General features: G+C 37.7%; 1 protein-coding gene across 11 annotated transcripts in view; it reads left to right on the top strand.

The window, feature by feature from the left end:
* Positions 1-22,073, top strand: part of DENND1A (DENN domain containing 1A) — a 665,083-nt gene that overhangs the window by 64,040 nt on the left and 578,970 nt on the right. For all 11 annotated transcript variants that reach the window (XR_013169077.1, XM_077144365.1, XM_077144376.1 and 8 more), the window contains exon 2: positions 7,678-7,748. Coding sequence is in view for 10 of the 11 variants with exons in the window: in XM_077144376.1 (XP_077000491.1) it covers positions 7,678-7,748 (71 nt within the window). In the remaining variant the exon portion in view is untranslated. The remainder of the gene's footprint in view (positions 1-7,677; positions 7,749-22,073) is intronic.

Genomic DNA, 22,073 nt, shown 5'->3' with positions numbered 1-22,073 from the left:
TATGTTGAACCATCCTTGCATACCTGGGATGAATCCTACTTGGTCATGATGTATAATTCTTTTAATGTGTTGTTGGATACGATTTGCTAGAATTTTATTGAGGATTTTTGCATCTGTATTCATTAGAGAGATTGGTCTGTAGTTTTCTTTTTTTGTAATATCTTTGCCTGGTTTTGGTATGAGGGTGATGTTGGCTTCATAGAATGAATTAGGTAGTTTTCCCTCCACTTCGATTTTTTTGAAGAGTTTGAGGAGAGTTGGTACTAATTCTTTCTGGAATGTTTGATAGAATTCACATGTGAAGCCGTCTGGTCCTGGACTTTTCTTTTTAGGAAGCTTTTGAATGACTGATTCAATTTCTTTACTTGTGATTGGTTTGTTGAGGTCATCTATTTCTTCTTGAGTCAAAGTTGGTTGTTCATGTCTTTCCAGGAACCCGTCCATTTCATCTCAATTGTTGTCTTTATTAGTGTAAAGTTGTTCAGAGTATCCTGTTATTACCTCCTTTATTTCTGTGAGGTCAGTAGTTATGTCTCCTCTTCCATTTCTGATCTTATTTATTTGCATCCTCTCTCTTCTTCTTTTTGTCAATCTTGATAAGGGCCCATCAATCTTATTGATTTTCTCATAGAACCAACTTCTGGTCTTATTGATGTTCTCTATTGTTTTCATGTTTTCAATTTCATTTATTTCTGCTCTAATCTTTGTTATTTCTTTCCTTTTGCTTGCTTTGGGATTAGTTTGCTGTTCTTTCTCCAGTTCTTCCAAGTGGAAAGTTAATTCCTGCATTTTTGCCTTTTCTTCTTTTCTGATATAGGCATTTAGGGCAATAAATTTCCCTCTTAGCACTGCCTTTGCTGCGTCCCATAAGTTTTGATATGTTGTGTTTTCATTTTCATTTGCCTCTAGGTATTTACTAATTTCTCTTGCAATTTCTTCTTTGACCCACTCGTTGTTTAAGAGTGTGTTGTTGAGCCTCCATGTATTTGTGAATTTTCTGGCACTCGGCCTATTATTGATTTCCAACTTCATTCCTTTATGATCCAAGAAAGTGTTGTGTATGATTTCTATCTTTTTAAATTTGTTAAGACTTGCTTTGTGACCCAGCATATGGTCTATCTTTGAGAATGATCCATGAGCACTTGAGAAAAAGGTGTATCCTGCTGTTGTGGGATGTAATGTCCTATAAATGTCTGTTAAGTCTAGCTCATTTATAGTAATATTCAGATTCTCTATTTCTTTATTGATCCTCTGTCTAGATGTTCTGTCCATTGATGAGAGTGGTGAATTGAAGTCTCCAACTATTATGGTATATGTGTCTATTTCCCTTTTCAGTGTTTGCAGTGTATTCCTCATGTATTTAGGGCCATTCCGGTTCGATGCATAAATATTTATGATTGTTATGTCTTCTTGTTTAATTGTTCCTTTTATTAGTAGATAGTGTCCTTCTTTGTCTCTTTTAACTGTTTTGCATTTGAAGTCTAATTTGTTGGATATTAGTATAGCTACTCCTGCTCTTTTCTGGTTGTTATTTGCATGAAATATCTTTTCCCAACCTTTCACTTTCAACCTATGTTTATCTTTGGGTCTAAGATGTGTTTCCTGTAGACAGCATGTAGAAGGATCCTGTTTTTTAATCCATTCTGCCAGTCTATGTCTTTTGCTTGGGGAATTCTGTCCATTAACATTTAGTGTTATTACTGTTTGGATAATATTTTCCTCTACCATTTTGCCTTTTGTATTATGTACATCATATCTGATTTTCCTTCTTTCTACACTCTTCTCCATACCTCTCTCTTCTGTCTTTTCGTATCTGACTCTAGTGCTCCCTTTAGTATTTCTTGCAGAGCTGGTCTCTTGGTCACAAATTCTCTCAGTGACTTTTTGTCTGAGAATGTTTTAATTTCTCCCTCATTTTTGAAGGACAGTTTTGCTGGATATAGAAGTCTTGGTTGGCAGTTTTTCTCTTTTAGTAATTTAAATATATCATCCCACTGTCTTCTAGCTTCCATGGTTTCTGCTGAGAAATCTACACATAGTCTTATTGGGTTTCCCTTGTATGTGATGGATTGTTTTTCTCTTGCTGCTTTCAAGATCCTCTCTTTCTCTTTGACCTCTGACATTCTAACTAGTTAGTGTCTTGGAGAACACCTATTTGGGTCTAATCTCTTTGGGGTGCACTGCAGTTCTTGGATCTGTAATTTTAGGTCTTTCATAAGAGTTGGGAAATTTTCAGTGAAAATTTCTTCCATTAGTTTTTCTCCTCCTTTTCCCTTCTCTTCTCCTTCTGGGACACCCACAACACGTATATTTGTGCGGTTCATATTGTCCTTGAGTTCCCTGATACCCTGTTCAAATTTTTCCATTCTTTTCCCGATAGTTTCTGTTTCTTTTTGGAATTCAGATGTTCCATCCTCCAAATCACTAATTCTATCTTCTGTCTCTTTAAATCTATCATTGTAGGTATCCATTGTTTTTTCCATTTTTTCTACTTTGTTCTTCATTTCCATAAGTTCTGTGATTTGTTTTTTCAGTTTTTCTATTTCTTCTTTTTGTTCAGCCCATGTCTTCTTCATGTCCTCCCTCAATTTATCGGTTTCGTTTTTGAAGAGGTTTTCCATTTCTGTTCGTATATTCAGCATTAGTTGTCTCAGCTCCTGTATCTCATTTGAACTATTGGTTTGTTCCTTTGACTGGGCCATATTTTCAGTTTTGTGAGCGTGATCCGTTATCTTCTGCTGGCGTCTGGGCATTTAATCAGATTTCCCTGGGTGTTGGACCCAACAGGTTGAAAGATTTTTCTGTGAAATCTCTGGGTTCTGTTTTTCTTATCCTGCCCAGTAGGTGGCGCTCGTGGCACGTTTGTCTACGGGTCCCACCAGTAAAAGGTGCTGTGGGTCCTTTAAGTTTGGAAAACTCTCGCCATGGGGGAGGTTCGCCAGCCGAAGCGGCTTGGAGGAGTGCCAATCTGAGTCTTCCAGCCGGCCCGTGGATCTGAACGTGGGGAGGTCGCCGGTCGCTGCAGCCCGGGAGAGCGCCCGTCCGAATCTCCCAGCCGGCCCAAGGTGCCAAGCGTGGCTGGAGGGCGCCAGCCGCCGTGGCTTGGGGGAGTGCACCGTTCCCAGCCGGAGTGGGAAGCCACGTGTTTGGAAGGGACCCCGGTCACTGTTTTCCGTGGCCTGGGGATCTCTGATCCAATTCTCCCAGCTCGTCCGGGGGGCCGCGGGTGGAGGGGGGCGCCAGCCACCGTGGCTTGAGGGGACTGACTGTCCAATTCTCCCAGCCGGCCCGGGAAGGAGGGAGGGCGGGACTCCGGCCGCCTGCCGCCCCGGCCCGGGGAAGCCCACGCCCCTCGGCCATCTCACCGGAGCAGGTTCTCCCAGCCAGTCAGCCGTTCCAGAATGGGGTACGCTGTCTTCTTGATCTCTGTTGTGGCTCCGGGAGCTGTTCTGTATCGTTTCTACTCCCCTAGTAGCTGTTCTGGAGGAGGAACTAAGACCCGCGTGTCTTATTAAGCCGCCATCTTCACTGGAAGTCAGAAATCTATCTTTTAACTAGCCCTCCATGTGATTCTGATTCATGCTAAAGTTTGAGAACCATGGAGCTAGGTAATTGCAGCTACATATACTGAAGTCTTCTAGACCCCTAGAAGGGTTCTGCCCTTTCTTTATTCCTTCCACCCAGTATTTGTTGAACAGTGTCTGTGTGCCGTGCACTGTTTAAGTACAGGGAAAATATTAGTGGGCATAGGAGACAAGATTGGCTCATATGCAAGCTTACATTTAGAGAGTGGAGACTGACAATAAATAAGTTCATGATAGGTATGACATGGAGAATTAAAATTGGGTAATGTGATAATGTATACGTGATAGAGAATGTGTGGTGGCTGAGGAAGGCCTATTTTGAAGAGGTCAAAGATAAACATAGTTTTGATTAACAGGAAGGGACTTTTTTGAAGAGGTCAAATATAACCAGTAGTTTTGATTAACAGGAAGGGGTAGCTATGTGAGGATTGAGAGGACTGAAAGATGGGTATGAGTTTGGTGTATTTGAGGAACAGGAAGTGGGCTATTGTGGGAATGCAGTAGGCAAGGGGAAAGAGGTTTCAAGTGAAGTTGGAGAGGTAGGCAGAGGTGATATTATAATGACCTTGTAGACTTTTGTAAATACTTTGATTTTTACTATCAGTGATATGAGAAGCTTTTGGGAGGTTTTGAGCAGTGGACTGCCATAATTCAAACTTTAAAAGGATTAGCCACTAAATTGAGATCTGATTGTAGGAGAGAAGCGGGAGTATGGCAGGGGAGGAGCCATGAGACCAAATGAGATCATGTAAAGTAATGAATCTAGATAGAGAGAGGTCCAGGACTAAGTAGGAAGAGAACCAAGAGGGTGATGTCCTGGAAGGCAAGCAAAGGAACGATTTCAAGAAGGAGGGCAAATTGATCAACTGTGTCAAATGCTGCTTAGAGTTTGAGCAACACAGGCACTGAGAATTGACCATATTAGCATGTTACCAATGTGGAGGTATTCAGTAACCTTGACAAGCTATTTTTGGGATGTGGTGGGTTCAGAAGCCTTGGCTGAATTGTGTTAAAGAGAGAAAGGGAGGAGAGGCAGCAGAAGCAATGAATAGAGACAGTGTTAGGACAGTCACCTACAAATAACAGATCTCTACAAAAACATCTGAACCTAGTGGTACAAGTCAATGTGTTGGTGCTCTAGCGTTTTAAAATTTGGTATGTGACACCTTTGCATGTTCATATTTTTCATTTTACCCTTTTAAATGGGTAAAAATACGTTTAAAAATGGAAGTTGGAGTGAAAAATGTATGGAGTGTCTGAAGACCCTCCTTGGAATCCTAGGATCTTGTGAACACATTTTGGAAGCAGTTACCTTGATCCCGAGGAATGAAATTTTGAGGTGAAATTCAGCCAATTGTGAAAGAAGCCTAGGAAAGATATTTTTAGGTTTCAGAGCTAATCTTCCTGATACTCCTCAGATTATAGAATCTATTAGTCATGGAAGATAACCATAGAACATGCCTTTCTTTCATCAAATGCTCTACTTTGCAGTCATTTGAATGAGAGGAACATTTCCACATGGTATTTTATGCCATTTAAATGTATTTTCCTCAAATGTTGCTGGGCCAAAGCATGCTAAGGTTGTAGATCATTTTGTACTCTCTTGTCGGGAAAAAAAATTTTTTTTAAGGCCCTATTGAAGCTTCAGTTTACACTGTTATATATATTTTTAAGATGCTCTGATTTAGTGTCTCATTTTTCATAACTATATTTGACAAGGTATATTTAAATACCTTGAGTTTTAGAACAGCCAACTCTTTTCTCTGTAGGTACTTGTTTAAAGCAAATTTCTCTTCAGTGAAGAAATGATCCTTCACTAGAGAGATACATAGATTCGAGAGTCACAGAACATAAATTTTTCTTTCTACTCAGTAGGAAATAGGAGGAATATTAACATATTTTGTTAAATGTAAGATGCCATTGATTATAAAATGTATTATTTTATGTTACTAATAAAAAATACTGCCAATTATAATTGTAAGATGCTATAAATTGTAGGAGACATTAAAATATAAAAAAATCATCTAAGAGTCAATAAGACACAGCATTTGAGGGTCAGGAGGTGTCAATTGTGGTCCTGCCTGTTTATTTTTTTTTAATATTGAGAATTCTTCACACACATACATTCCATACATGGTATACAATCAGTGGCTCACAATATCATCACATAGGTGTGTATTCATCACCGTGATCATTTTTTAGAACATTTGCATCACTCCAGAAAAAGAAATAAGAAGAAAAAACAAAAATCTCATAGATACCATACACCTTACCCTTCCCTCTCACTGACCGCTAGTATTTCCATCTACCCAATTTATTTTACCCTTTGTCCTCCCCATTACTTATTTATTTATTTAATCCATTTTTTTTTCACTCACCTGTCCATACCCTGGATAAAAGGAGCATCAGACACAAGATTTTCACAATCACACAGTCACACATTAAATATTATATCTTTATACAGTCATGTTCAAGAATCAAGGCTACTGGAACACAGCTCAAATATTTCAGGTACTTCCCTCCACCCACTCCAATACACCATAAACTAAAAAGCAGTATCTATATGATGCATAAGAATAACCTCTCAACTATTTGAAATCTTTCAGCCACTGAAACTTTATTTTGTCTCATTTCTCTCTTTCCCTTTTGGCAAGAAGGCTTTCTTAATCCCTTAATGCTGGGCCCTGGCTCAACCCGGGATTTCTGCCCCATGTTGCCAGGGTGATTTACACACCTGGGAGTGAGGTCCCACGTAGGAAGGAGGGCAGTGAGTTCACCTGCCGAGTTGGCTTAGAGAGAGAGGCCACATCTGAGCAACAAAAGAGGTTCTCTGGGGATGACTCTCAGGCCTAATTTTAAGTACGCTTAGCTTATCCTTTGCAGGAATAAGTTTCAATAGTGGTGAACCCCAAGATCATGGGCTCGGCTTTTTGATTTGGTTGTTCCCATTGCTTGCAAGAATATCAGAAATTCTCCAAATGGGGGAGTTGAATATTTCCTTCTTTCTCCCCATCTCCCCAAGGGGACTTTTGGTCCTGCATGTTTTTAATTAGTTGTGAGACTAGACGTAAGCCACTTAGATTCTCTTGCTTCAGGCTCCTCACCTATCTGGTGAGGATAATGCCTGGCCTGTCTACCACGCAGAGTTATTATGAGGATGAAAAAAGATAAATGAGATAAAGTTTCTTTGAAAAGTAGAATCTGCTGGGCAAATTCAAGGTATTTATATGATTTAAATTAACTCAGATCTTATTTGAGCTTTATGCCAGATTTAAAATATGATTCAGTTATAAAATTTGCAAGTACAACATTTTCATCTGCTAACCGATTTTCATTTAATCTGGAAATAGTGTGTTTTATTGTAGCTTTAGAATTAGAGAAAAAAGAATATACAAAGATAGTACAGCACTGATGTTCTCATCAGAATTAATAACTGTTAACATTCTATCAGTGCTGTGATCTTGTAAAAAATGTATATGGAATGTATATGACATAAAATGATGGAAAAATATAATGAATATCCATATTACTCACCATCCATATAGGTGAATCATCCTGTGCAGGAAAAATATCGTACATTTATATAGCATCCTGTCTTCCCAATAGCCTAGTGAGGTAGGGTACTGCTTCCCTTGTTTGTCTTTAAAACTTGTAAGTAGACAAGTTTACTTCATCATATGAGTGTGTTACCTTGGAAGAGTTGGACAGGGCTACTTTGTGCTGGTGTTGCCTTGGCCTGAGTTTCCTCGAAATTCCACCTATGGCTTTGGAGATTAACTGTGGAAATTTGAAACATGACATCTATAATGTCATAGTAATGACTACTTTATGTGCCAGACAGTGTGGCTAGGCAATTTTTGTATATTTCCTTTAGGTTTCACAATAATTCTTCTGGCTAGGTGGTCTCATTTTATAGATAGGAAGGTATGGCTTGGGGAAGATGTGGCAAATTGAATAACTTGTCCAAAGTTCCACAGCTATTAAGTTGTGGAGCTAATGATGTTAACCAAGGTCTCCTTATACCACAGTCCATATGTTCTACACCAAGTGGCCTCTGTCCTTGTCAGTAATCATGCCTTTGTTTCTTTTGTAGGCAGAATCCAGAGACAACTTTTGAAGTGTATGCTGAAGTGGCCTATGCTGGGAAAGGTGGCACTCTGTCAGGTACTTGCTTGTTTGATTATGATATAGTGTGTTTGCATACCATATGAGATAGACATGCACATGAAAATTTTAAACTGCTTTTATCTTTAATTATGTTTAAGTGCTTCCCCCATTTATTTGTGCCCACATCATCCTAGGAGGAATGGAAATAACAATTTGAACAATTTGAATTAAAAGTCACTGCTATAACCGGCTTGAAGTATGGCTTTATTCTTTGTGATTATTGGGTCTTGGTTTGCATCTTGCACAGATACCTAGAAGTCACCTGTTTAGTGTGAGATTTTGTTACTAGCTAATGAAGAAGGCTTAAAGTTAGGTTATAGGATACAGAACAATATAAAAGGAACTCTGCCACTCAACTGAAAAGAGGTGTTTGTCATGGTCTTAATTTAGTAAGTTTTGCCTCCTTTGGTAAAAGTAGGTTGGTAATTAATGGAAGGAAACACCTGACTTTATCTTTTGGACTAATCTGGGCATGTATTCTTGGTTACTAGGGTCTTAGGTAAGGTTAGATGTCTGACTATATCATGTTCTGACCCAAAATCTTTCTTGGTTAATGAGAAAAATGACCTTGAGACCTAAGTGTTCCTTTTCTTGGTGTTTAAGAGAGTAAAGCATTTTACCAAAATGTATGCTAGAGAGCAACTCTTGGTCCCCACCCCAGAACACCTTCATGCATTTTTTGGTGTTTAGGGAGAGTGACTCTATTTAGATAGCAACTGGGAGCAATTACAATTCCACTGGTAGTTCTGTCCTTAATTGACTATACAACACAGGCATATTTCCTCTCTCTTTTGTTGTAATAATCATAAAGATAGCTACATTTTATTGAGTACATGTCCCATTATCCTCATCTTTGACATATATATTGCTAATCCTTAGAATACAATCTTTAAAAAAGATAGTTGGGTGGCATCCCCATTATACTTATAAGAAAATGAGTTCTCAGCTCCATTAACTAACTTACCAAGATCTTGTAGCGACTTTGTGGGAGAGCCAGGATTTTTGGTTCAAGTCCGCTTCACTCGGCTAAATTGCCTTCTTGAAGGCAGTGACTATGTCGTACATATCGCTCTATGTTTTCCTCAAGGCTTTGCACACTGTTCACTCAATATTTGTTAAATGAATGAATCTCCCTCAATAGCAAAACTGAGTTCTAAAAATGATCATTGTGGGTGGGTAACAGTGGCTCAGTGGCAGAGTTCTCACCTGTGATGCTGGAGACCTGGGTTTGATTCCCGGTGCCTGCCCATGCAAAAAAAAGAAAAGAAGTTTAAAAACGATCATGGCGATGAATACACAGCTATGTGATGATATTTTGAGCCATTGATGGTGTACTTTGGATGGACTGTATGGTGCGTGAATATATCTTAATAAAAATATCTTAAAATAACAACAACAAGAAAACCTGAGCTCACTGTGTGTGGTCTGTCTCCTGGTTTACCTAAGGAAGGCTGTGAAACTTATGGTCATTTTAAAATTAGAATGTCAACATCCATATTAAATTATGCCTCTTATTGTGCATGGAAACCACTGGCTTGGAAGGGCAGTATTTGTTACCAGGTATGCTCCTGTGGTAACACCTTGATGGGCTGATTTCACAGAATAACCGTTTATGACAGGTGTGATTCAACAGATAAATTTAAGCACAAAAATTTGTCTTATTTCTACAGTTGTTAAAGTTAAATGAATTTTTTTAAACTTTTTATTGTGAAATATAACATATTTACAAGACAGCAATAAATTTCCAAGTACATTTTAACAAGTGGTTATAGAACAGATTTTAAAGTTTGGTAAGTTATAGTTCTAAGATTTTTCACTTTTTCTTCTAGCTGCTCCAAGACACTGGAGACTAAAGAAAAGTTAATATAATGATTCAGCAGTCATATTCATTTGTTAAATCCTAACTTCTCTGTTATACTCCTTCTCTTTTTTTGTGAAAGTAGCATATATACAAAAAAGCAATAGATTTCAAAGTACATTGCAACAATTAGTTGTAGAACAGATTTCAGAGTTTGGTATGAGTTACAGTTCCACAATTTTAGGTTTTTACTTCTAGTTGCTCTAGGTACAAGAGACTAAATGATATATCAATAAAATGACTCAGCACTCATACTCATTTGTTAAACCCTACCTTCTCTGTATACAAATTCTACCATCACCTTTGATCTTTCTTCTGCTCTTTAGGGGTCTTTGGACTATGCCCATTCTAACTTTTTCATGTTGGAAGGGGTTGTTGATAATATGGGATGGGGGATGTAACTAGTTAATGTTCTGAAAAGACTGGCCCCCTCTGCATTTCAGGACTTATCTGGTCCAGGAACCCATCTGGAGGTTGTAGGATTCTGGAAATTTACTCTAGTGCATGGAACCTTTGTAGAATCTTATATAATGCCCCACATATTCTTTAGGATTGGCAGGAATGCCTTTGGTTGGAGTTCAGCAAGTTATGAGAGGTAGCAATGTCTAATTGAAGCATATGTTAAGAGTGACCTCCAGAGTAGCCTGTTGACTATTTGAACTCTCCCATCCACTGATATCTTACTTGTTATACTTCTTTTTCCCCTTTTGTTCAGGATGGCATTGTTGATCCCATGATGTCAGGGCCAGGCTCATCCCTAGTCATCACCCCAAGGAGACTTTCACCCCTGAATGTCATGTCCCACATAGTAGGGAGGGCAGTGATTTCACTTGCAGATTTGGGCTCAGAGAGAGACAGAGACAGAGAGAAAGAGAGAGAGAGAGAGAGAGAGAGAGAGAGAGAGAGAGAGAGAGAGAGAGAGAGATATCACATCTGAGCAACAAAAGAGGTCCTCCGGAGGTGACTCTCAGGCATACCTATAGGTAGACTAAGTTTCTCTGCCACATAAATAAGCTTCACAAGAGCAAGTCTTAAGATCAAAGGTTTGGCCTATTGATTTGTGTGTCCCTAATGTTTGACATAGTATACGGGGTTTTCCTGGTGGTTAAGTTTAATAGTTCCATATTTTTTCTCCCATCCCCCAAGGGACTTTGCCAATACTTTTTGATTATCTGCTTAATATACTCTGGGATGTTTCTAGGCATTACATTAAGCTCTACAGGATTAAAGGTTCTCTTTAATTAATTTTTTTGACATGAACAAAATTTGAAAGGTACAAATGAGACAGAAGAATGAACAGAATAAAAATGAAATGAGTCTTTATCCTACTTCTTAAACCCCCGACCTAGAACCTTTCCCTATAGATATCTTTTGTTCTTATCTAACTCTTTTTTTTTTTACCTTGAAAATATCTTAAAAGATAAAAGTTACAAGAAAGGCATATGCCTTTCCCCTAGATTCAACAATTGTTGCTACTTTGCCACATTTGCTTTATCATTCTATAGGTATATACATATTCTTTTTGCTGAATCATTTGAGAATAAGGTGCAGACGTTGTGACCCTTCACCCGTAAGTACTTCAGGGTATATCTCCTAAAAATAAAGACATTTTCTTATATAGCCATAGTTGTTATCAAAAACAGAAAATGTAACATTGATATAATGTCACCTGTCCATATTTAAATTTAATCCATTGTTCTAATAATGTCCTTTATAGCATTTCTCCCACTTGTGCAGAAGCTATTATACATTGCATTTAGTTGTGTTTTTTTAAAATGTTTTCTTGTTGTAAAATACAATATGTATATAAAAAAAAACCAAACAATTTTCAAAGTATAATTTATCAAGTAATTACAGAACAGATTTCAAAGTTTGGTTTTCAGATTTTTACAGGTTTTTCTACATTTTCAGGCTTTCCCTTCTAGCTGCTCCAAAACACTGGAAGCTAAAAGAAATATAGTGATTCAGAAGTATTATTCGTTCGTTAAATCCTATCTTTTCTGTTATAACTCTTCTTTCTCCATTGATTCTACTCCCAATCTATAGGGGTCCTTGAGCCATGCCCATTCTAACTTTTTGTTGTTCAAAAGGAGTGTCAGTGATATAGGATAGGGGGATGGAATTTGTTGATGTTCTTGTAGAGGCTGACTCCTTTGGGTTTCAGGACTTACATGGCCTAGGAACCCTCTGGAGATTTATAGGTTTCAGGAAAGTAAACTTAGTACATGAAACGTTTGTAAATTCTCAGAGGAGCCCTAGGTGTTCTTTTTCTTTTCTTTTTTAATATTTTTATTGAGAAATCTTCATACACATACAGTCCATCCATAGTATACAATCAGTGGCTCACAATATCATCACATAGTTGTGTATTCATCACCATGGTCATTTTTAGAACATTTGCATCACTCCAGAAATAGAAATTAAAAGAAAAAAGAAAAAACTTATATATCCCATACCCCTACCTCTCCCTCCCACTGACCACCAGTATCTCAATCTACCCAATCTTTTTCACCCCTCACCCCCTCGTTTGTTTATTTATTTATAGTCCTTATTTTTGTGCTCATCTGTCCATACCCTGGACAAAGGGAGCATCAGACACAAGATTTTCACAATCACACAGTCACATTGTAAAAGCAATATACTTAGACAGTTGTCTTTAAGAATCAGAACTGCTGCAACACAATTCAGCAGTTTCAGGTACTTCCCTTAAGCCATTCTAATACACCATAAACTAAAAAGGGATTTATATAATGCATAATATGACTCAGGATAACCTCTCAGCTCTTTTTGAAATCTCTGTCACTGAAACTATATTTTGTCTCATTTCTCTCTTCCCCTTTTGGTCAAGAATGCTTTCTCAATCCTATGATGCCTGGTCCCGGCTCATGCAGGGAGTCCTGTCCCACTTTGCCAGGGAGATTTACACCCCTGGGAGTCATGTCCTGTGTAGAGAGAAGGGCAATGAGTTCACCTGTTGTACCAGTTTGAAAATATTATGTCTGCCAGAAAAGCCGTGTTTTAATCCTGTTTCAATCTTGTAGAGGCAGCCATTTCTTGTAATCCTAATTCAACACTGTATGTTGGAAACTTTTGATTAGATTATTTCCATAAGGATTGACGGGCCCAGTTGTTGGGTGTGACCTTTTGATTAGATGGAGATGTGACTCCACCTATTCCAGGTGGGTCTTGATTGATTTACTGGAGTCCCTTAAAAGAGGAAATATTTTGGAGAGAGCCAGAAACAACAGAGCCAACAGAAACTTCAGAGAAGAGCTGACATAGATACCAACGCTTGGATAACAGAGATGTGGATATTTGTAAATACTTGGAGCTAGCAGACATTGCCCTGTGCCTTCCTATGAGATGTTAAGCAAACCAGAACTTGGAGAGAGCCAAGAGATGAAAGCCAGCCCTAGAGAAGCAAAGTGAAGAGCCTCTATAGGAACAGAGGCTGAAGGCAAGGGACCAGCAAGGGACCAGTGTGCCTTCCCAGCTAATAGAGGTGTTCCAGATGCGTGGAGCTTTCTTGAATTAAGGTATCTCTCCCTGGATGCCTTAGTTTGGAAATTTTTATAGGCTTAGAATTGTAAACTTGTGACTTATTAAATTCCCTTTATAAAATCTGTTTCAGTTCTGGCATATTGCATTCTGGCAGCTTGCAAATTAAAGCATCTGCCTAGTTGGCTTAAAGAGAGAGGCTACATCTGAGCAACAAAGGAGGTTCTCTGGGGGTGATTCTTAGGCATAATTATAAGTAGGCTTAGCTTTTCCTTTGTAGGAATAAGTTTCATAGGGGCGAACCTATTGAATTGGTTGTCCCCACTGCTTGCGAGAGTATCAGGAATTCCCCAGATGGGGAAGTTTAATATTTCCTCCTTTATCTCCTGTCCGCCAAGGGGACTTTGCAAATACCTTTTTATTTGCAAGTTACTATGGGATATATTGGGTCATCACATGAACCTGTACAAACCAACAAAATCTCACGCCCTATTTGAGATTTCATGTAATTGTGGTGTTCAAATAAACTAACCATACAAGTTAAATTAGATAATGTACTACCCAAAATATGAATTTTGCACCAAATAAACATCTCTTTGTTTGGCCTTACACAGAAGTTAAAGTTTTAAAATATGGACCATATCATCCTTTACCTTCTAATCTGATTTTCCTTAGTCTTATCCAGATTAGATTCATTCACATCTCTCATCAGAGTCTGATCACATTTTCAACTTTTTTTAACAATTGCTGTACGTGGTAATGTTGACTTTCATAGCTTCAGTGCTCTAACGTGAACACTGAGTCTCAGGTGACACATAAGTATCTGAGGTTTCAGGGAATGATCAGGTTACACACAAAAAGCTCAGTATCTCAGAATTTAGAAATAATAGTTACAACTCCTAAATATATGTGACTGCTCTAAGAGTTTACAATCCAAGCCTTCACAGTAGGCCCCAACCCATGCTCTCAACTTCAATTTGCCAAGTTTGTATATTATGCTTAATCCATATGAGTGATACATGATAATATCTATTATTTTGTTTCTCATATTTCATTCAACATACTCTCCTCAAGTTTCATTCACCTAGTTTCATTCCTTCTTGCGGCCACTGAGTAGTCAGTTGTATATATATACCACAGTTCCCCTTCCAGTAGTCATACCCTTAGGCCACCTCCATTCATTGTGAATCTTGAACACTGCCACCATTAATACCAGTGTGCAAATGTCCATTCATGTTCCCATTCTTAGTTCCTCCAGGTATATACCTAGCAATGGGGCTGCAGGATCATATGGCAGCCCCACCCCTAACCTCCTGTAGAACCACCACACTGCCCTCCAGAGGGGCTGTACCTAGGTGTTCTTTAGGATTAACAGAAATGGTGTTTATTGGGGTATGGCAAACCGTGACAATTAACAATATCTAGCTGAAGCTTGCATAAGAGTAGCTTGAAGAATTACCTCTTGACACCATTTGAACTCTCTTAGCCACTGATACCTTATTTTTTTACATTTCTTTTCCCCCTTTTAGTCAGGAGGGCATTGTGAAAGCCTCATTGCTGAGACCAGGCTCAATGCTGGGAGTTATGTTCCCTGCTGTCAGGGAGACTTTCACCCCAAATGTCATGTCTCACATAATGGGGAGGGTAATGATTTTATCTGCAGAGTTGGGCTTACAGAAAGGCCACATCTGAGCAACCAAAGAGGTTTCATGGAAGCAGCTTTTGGGCATAATTATAGATAGGCTTAGCTTCTCTGCTACAGAAATAAGTTTCATAAGGGCAAGCCTCAAAATCAAGGGCTTGGCCTATTTTCTTGGTAGTCCCTAATGTTTGAGAGAGTACCAGGAGTTTCCCAGATGGGAAAATTTAATATTTCCATGTTTTTTCTCCAGTCCTTAAAGGGATTCTACCAATATTTATTATTATTATTATTTATCATTATTATTTTTATTGTGAAAAATAACGTACATAAAAAAAACAATAAATTTCAAAGCACACCGCAACAATTACTTGTAGAACAGATTTCAGAGTTTGGTATAGGTTATAGTTACCCAGTTTAGATTTTTATTGCTAGCAACTCCAAGTCACTGGAGACTTAAAGAAATATCAATATAATGACTCAGCAATCATACTCATTTGTTAAACCCTACCTTCTCTGAATAACTCTGTCATCTCCTTTGATCATTCTCCCAATCTTTAGGGTTATTTGGGCTATGCCCATTCTAACTTCTTTGTGTTGGAAGGAGCTGTCAATAATATGGGATAGGAGGATAGAACTAGTTGATGTTCTGGAGAGGCTGGCCCCTCTGGGTTCCAGAATTTACTTGGCTTAAGATCCCATCTGGAGGTCATAGGTTTCTAGAAAGTAATCATGTTTCATGGGACCTTTGTAGAATCTCAGATAAAGCCCCAGGTGTTCTTTAGGATTGGCAGGAATGGTTTTGGTTGGAGTTTGGCAAACTATGATAGGTAGTAGTGTCTAGTTGTAGCTTGTGTAAAAATATCATCTGGAGTAGCCTCTCGACTCTATTTAAACTCTCTCAGCCATTGATACCTTATTTGTTACATTTCTTTTCCCCCTTTTGGTCAGTATAGCATTGTCAATCCCATGGTGCCAGGGAGTCACATCCCACATGGCCAAAAAGATTTCTATCCCTGGATGTCATGTCCCATGTAGGGGGGAGGGCAATGGCTTCACTTGCAAAATTGGGCTTAGAGAGAGAGAGAAGCTACATCTGAGCAACAAAAGATGTCCTCCACAAGTAACTCTTAGGCATAATTATAGATAGGCCAAACTTCTCTGCTACATAAATAAGCTTCACAAGAACTAGCCTTGGGATCAAGGGCTTGGCCTATTGATTTGGGAGTCCCTAATGTTTGAGATAGTATCAGGGGTTTCCCTGGAAGTAAAATTTAATTGTTCCATATTTTTTCTCCCATCCCTCAAAGTACTTTGCTAGTACTTTCTTTTTATCTACTTAGCATACTCTGGGATGTATCCAGGCATTACATTAATGTATGGAATTACAGGTCCTCATTCCCATACTGGGCTCCTTGTGTTTGGGTTTTTTAATGATCTATCTGGACAGGTTGAGTTAGATTATGTGCTATAGAAAATATAGATTCTGGACAAAATAAACCTTTCTTCTTTTGGCCTCATAGGGTGAAGTTCTAAAATACAATATCTTCCTTACCCCTGTGTTCTGAATTACTTTAATCCTGACCTGATCAACTTGTACTTATCTCTAATTGAAGCCTGATCTCTTTTTCAATTTCTTTAGCAGTTGAATGTGGCAATGCTGATCTTCAGAACTGCAGAACTCCTACTCTGTGTCTTAGGTATCACCCAGGTGCCAAAAGTTCCAGGGAAATACCAGTTTATACATATAGAGCACAACTTCTCAAAATCTAGAAACAACAATTACTGCTCTGGGCTAAATGTGACTGCTATAAGAGGTTACAATCTAGGCTCTAGTTTTCTTATAAGTATTTTCTAAATGAGACCCTACAGTATTTGCTCTTTTGTTTCTGGCTCGTTTTGTATCATAAAATGTCCTTCAGGTTTCTTCACAATGTTGCATGCCTCACAGCTTCATTCCTTTTGTCCCTCTACCCCTGGTATTGCTGTGGTACTGTTGATGTCTCCCTGTTGAACATAGCCCATAGCATGCAATAGAAAATTTCCCCCATATCCCAATATTATACACTGTTTGTACAGGATTAACCTTTGGAGTTGTTCATGCAAGAATTTATTTATATTTGTAGTGTTAATCGGTGGGACACATGAATCCATACAACCCCTTTCAATAATGCTGACCTTCGATATGGCAATATTACTTATAGACATGCTAATGAACTGCCTTTACTTCTATTCATTCCCTTAAATTTAAGTTCAACCTCATTAGTTAGCTGTTCCCCTATCTCTCCCTTCTTTGTATCTCTAGGTCCCCTATATTCAGTATTATGCGCCTCTAAGTTTACCTTTATCATGGTCATAAAAGAAAAATCGTACAGTGTCTGACCTTTTATGTCTAGCTTATTTCAGCATTATGTCCTTGAGGGTCATCCATCTTGCCATGTGCTTCAGGACATCATTTCATCTTACTACTGCATAATACTCCATTGTGTATATATACCACGTTGTATTAATCCACTTGTCTGTTAAAGGGCACTTATCAATACTTTAAAATTATCAGCCCACCATAGTCTGGGCTGTCTCCAGTTATTACATTAAACTATACAGAATTACAAACCCTTGATCCCATTTTGGGCTCTATGTGTTTGGGTTGTTCAAATGAGCTATCCAGACAGGCTGATTAGATTGTGTGTTGTAGAAAATTTAGGTTCTAGACACAATAAATCTCTCTTCCTTTGACTCATGTAGTAGGTGAAGCTATAGAGTACATCACTATCATCTTTTGCCCTGTATTCTCATTTACCTTAGTCCCAACCAAATTGGTTTAGTTTTTATCTCTAGCTGAAGCCTGATCTCTTTTTCTGTTACTTTAACTGTTATTGTATGTAGCAATACTGACTTTCAGAGCTGTAGAACTCCAGCTCTGCATCTTAGGTGTCACAGAGATACTCAGATTTCCAGGGAAATGCCACTTTATACATATATAGTTCAGTGTCTCAGAATCTAGAAATACACATATAATTTCAGACTAAGTATGGCTGCTATAAGAGTATAGGCTCCAATTTTCTTATATGTATTTTCTGAAAGAGACCATAGCATATTTATTCATGTTTTTCTGGCTTATTTTGCACAACATATTGTCCCCAAGTTTCATTCAGTTTGTTGTATGCCTCATGACGTCATTCTTTTTTATTTTCATTGAGAAATCTTCACACACATATTGTCCATTATAGTATACAATCAGTGGCTCACAGTATTGTCACATAGTTGTGTATTTATCACCATGATAATTTTTAGAACAGCCGCATCACTCCAGAAATAGAAATAAAAAGAAAAAACTCATACATCCCATACTCTTTACCCTTCCCTCTTCTTCCTTTCCTATTAGGACACCTTTTATTTCTTTCTCCTGCCAGAGCATTTTAGTTAAGACTTCTAGTATAATTGTGAGTAAAAGTGGTGACAATGGGCATCTTTGTCTTGTTCCTGATCTTAGAGGGAATGCTTTCAATCTCTCACCATTAAATATGATGCTGTCTGTGGGTTTTTCATATATACCGTTTATGATATTGAGGAAGTTTCTTTCAATTCCTACGTTTGAACTCTTTTTATCAGAAAAAGAAGCTGAATTTTGTTCAGTGCCTTTTTTGGCATCAGTTGAGATGATCATGTGATTTTTCCCTTTCCATTTCTTAATGTGCTGCATTACAGTGATTTTCTTATGTTGAACCACGTTTGCATTCCTAGTGTAAACCTTACTTGTTCTTGATGTTTAATTCTTTTAATATGTCATTGGATTCGATTTGCTAGTATTTTGTTGAGAGTTTTTACATTTATGTTCATTAGGGAGAGTTGGTTGTAGTTTTCCTTTATTATAGCATCTTTGTCCTGTTTTGGTATTAGAGAGATATTGGCTTCATAAAATGAACTAGGGTAGTGTTCCTTTTTCCTCAGTTTTTGGGAAGAGTTTGTACAGTATTGGTGTTCTTTTTGAAATGTTTGATAAAATTACCGTGTGAAACCTGGGCTTTTCTTTGTAGGAAGAGTTGTGGTGACTGCTTGAATCTCTTTACTTGTAATTGGTTTGTTGAGATCTTCTATTTCTTCTCATGTCAGTATATGTAGTTTGTTTGTTTCTGGGAATTTGTCCATTTCATCTAAGTTTTATAGTTTGTTGGTAGTATTCTCGTAGTATTCATACTATTCTCTTATGATTTTTAAAATTTCTTCAGGATCCATGGTAACAAGCCCCCCCTCATTTTTGATTCATTTGCATCCTCTCTTTTTTTTTTTGTTGTCAGCCTAACTAGGGGAATATCAGTTTTACAAATTTTTCTCAAAGAACCACTTTTTGGTTTTGTTGATTCTTTCTATTGTTTTTTTTTTTGTTCTCCAGTTCCTTTATTTCTGCTTTAATCTTTGTTATTTCTCTTCATCTGTTTGCTTTGGGGTTAGTTTGCTGTTCTTTCTCTAATTTGTCTAAGTGAACAGTTAAGTCCTTAATTTTCACTCGTTCTTCTTTTTTAATATAGGCATTTAGGCAATAAATTTCCCTCTCAAAACTGCCTTCGTCACATCTCGGAAGTTCTGGTATGTTTTATTCTCATTGTCATTCATCTCCAGTCAAACAAGTTCTTCTTTGACTCTATGATTGTTTAAGAGTGTGTTGTTTAATCTTCATATATTTGTGAAAGTTCTGTTTCTTTGGTGCTTATTAATTTCCAGCTTCACTTTGTTGTGATCAGAGAAAGTGTATTGGATAATTTCGATCTTATTAAATTTATAGAGACCTGGTTTGTGTCCTAGCATATGATCTATCCTGGAAAACATTCCATAAGTACTAGAAAAGAATGTGTATGCTGGTGTTTTGGAGTGTAACATTCTATATATGTCTGTTACTTCTAATTCCTTTATTGCATTAAGTTTACTGTTTCCTTGTTGATCCTCTGTCTAGTTGTTCTAGCTGTAGTGGAGAGTGGTGTTTTGAAGTCCCCCGCTATTATTGTTGAAACATCTGTAGTTTTCTTCAGTTTTGCCAGTGTTTGCCTTGTGTGTGTTGGAGCTCCTTGATTGGGAGCATAAACATTTATGATTGTTATTTCTTTTTGGTGAATTTTCCCTTTTAGTAATAAGTAGTGACTTTCTTTGTCTGTCATGGTGTCTTTATATTTAGAGTCTATTTTATCTGATATTAGGATAGCCACTCCTGCTTTCTCCTTTTTTAAATTTTTTCATTAATTTTTAATGAAATTAATTTAAAAAAATGACAACAAAGAAACACAAATGTTCCGAACATATAATCATTCCATTCTACATATAAATAAATCAGTAATTCACCATATCATCACATAGTTGCATATTCAGTATCATGATCATTTCTTAGAACATTTGCATCAATTCAGAAAAAGAAATAAAAAGACAACAGAAAAATAATTCATACATTCCATACCCCTTACTCTCCCTTTCATTGATCACTTGCATTTCAATCTAAGTTTATTTCAACCTTTGTTCCCCCTATTATTATTTTTATAAATAAAAAAACCATATTTTTATTCCATATGTTTTACTCATCTGTTGATAAGGTAGATAAAAGGAGCATCAGACACAAGGTTTTCACTATTACACAGCCACATTGTGAAAACTGTATCATTATGCAATCATCTTTAAGAAACATGGCTACTGGAACACAGCTCTACATTTTATGCAGTTCCCTCCAGACTCAACATTATATCTTGACTAACAAAGTGCTATCTATTTAATACGTAAGAATAACCTCAAGTATAACCTCTTGACTCTGTGTTTGGAATCTCTCAGCCATTGACACTTTGTTTTGTCTCATTTCGCTCTTCCTCCTTTTGGTGAAGAAGGTTTTCTCAATCCCTTGATGCTGGGTCTCAGCTCATTCTAGGGTTTTTCTCAATCCCTTGATGCTGAGTCTCAGCTCATTCTAGGATTTCTCACGTTGTGAGAAAGGGCCACACCCCTGAGAGTCATGTCCCATGTAGACAGGGGGAGGGTGGTGAGTTTGCTTGTTGTGTTGGCTGGAGAGAGAGAGGCCACATCTGAGAAACCAAAGAGGTTCTCTTGGGGGGTGACTCTTAGGCCTAATTTCTTTTTAAATTTTCTTAAATTAATTTTTAAATTAAAAAAAAATGTGACAAAAAAGAAACACAAACATTCTTAACATATGATCATTCCATTCTACATATAATCAGTAATTCACAATATCATCACATAGCTGTGCATTCATGATCATTTCCTAGAACATTTGCATCAATTCAGAAAAAGAAATAAAAAGACAACAGAAAAAAAATTCATGCATACCATACCCCTTACCCTCCCTTTCACTGATCACTAACATTTCAGTCTAAATTTATTTTAAGATTTGTTCTCCCTATTATTAATTTTTATTCCATATGTTTTACTCGTCTGTTGATAAGGTAAATGAAAGGAGCATCAGACACTAGGTTTTCACAATCACGCAGTCACATTGTGAAAGCTGTACCATTATACAATCATCTTCAAGAAACATGGCTACTGGAACACAGCTCTACATTTTCGGGCAGTTCCCTCCAACCTCTGCATTACATCTTGACTAACAAGGTGATATCTATTTAATGCGTAAGAATAACCTCCAAGATAACCTCTCGACTCTGTTTGGAATCTCTCAGCCATTGACACTTTATTTTGTCTGATTTCGCTCTTCCCCCTTTTGGTCGAGACAGTTTTCTCAATCTCTTGATGCTGGGTCTCAGCTCATTCTAGGGTTTTTCTCAATCCCTTGATCCTGAGTCTGAGCTCATTCCAAGATTTCTGTCCCACGTTGTCAGGAAGGTCCACACCCCTGGGAGTCATGTCCCATGTAGACAGGGGGAGGTCCTGCTTTCTCTTGGTATAACTTGCATAGACCATCTTTTTCCATCCTTTCATTGTCAATGTATTTGTGTCCTTGGGTCTAAGATGCATGTCTTGTAAACAGCATATAGATGAGTTATATTTTTTAATCCATTCTGCCTATCTGAATCTTTTAGTTGGTGAGTTTAGTCCATTAACATTCAGTTATTTTTGTAAAAGCAGTTCTTGGACCTACCATCTTATTCTTAAGTTTTATTTTTCAGATCTCTGTATTTTTTTCTCCTCTCACTTTTTTATCTTTTCAGTTACCCTCACTGGTATTCTTTAGTTGTGTGCCCTCTTCCAGGCCTCCTTCTCCTGTCTTCTTTTTCAGCTGACAAGACTCCCTTTAGTATTTATTGTAGGACAGCCCCCTTGTTGACTATATTTCTCAGTCTTTGTTTATCTTTAAAGATTTTAATCTCTCCCTCAGTTG

Source organism: Tamandua tetradactyla, chromosome 2, assembly GCF_023851605.1.
Source record: "Tamandua tetradactyla isolate mTamTet1 chromosome 2, mTamTet1.pri, whole genome shotgun sequence".
NCBI classification, from domain to species: domain Eukaryota; kingdom Metazoa; phylum Chordata; class Mammalia; order Pilosa; family Myrmecophagidae; genus Tamandua; species Tamandua tetradactyla.
Note: the sequence above shows the minus strand (reverse complement) of the source record. Positions and strands in the feature narration are given on the sequence as shown.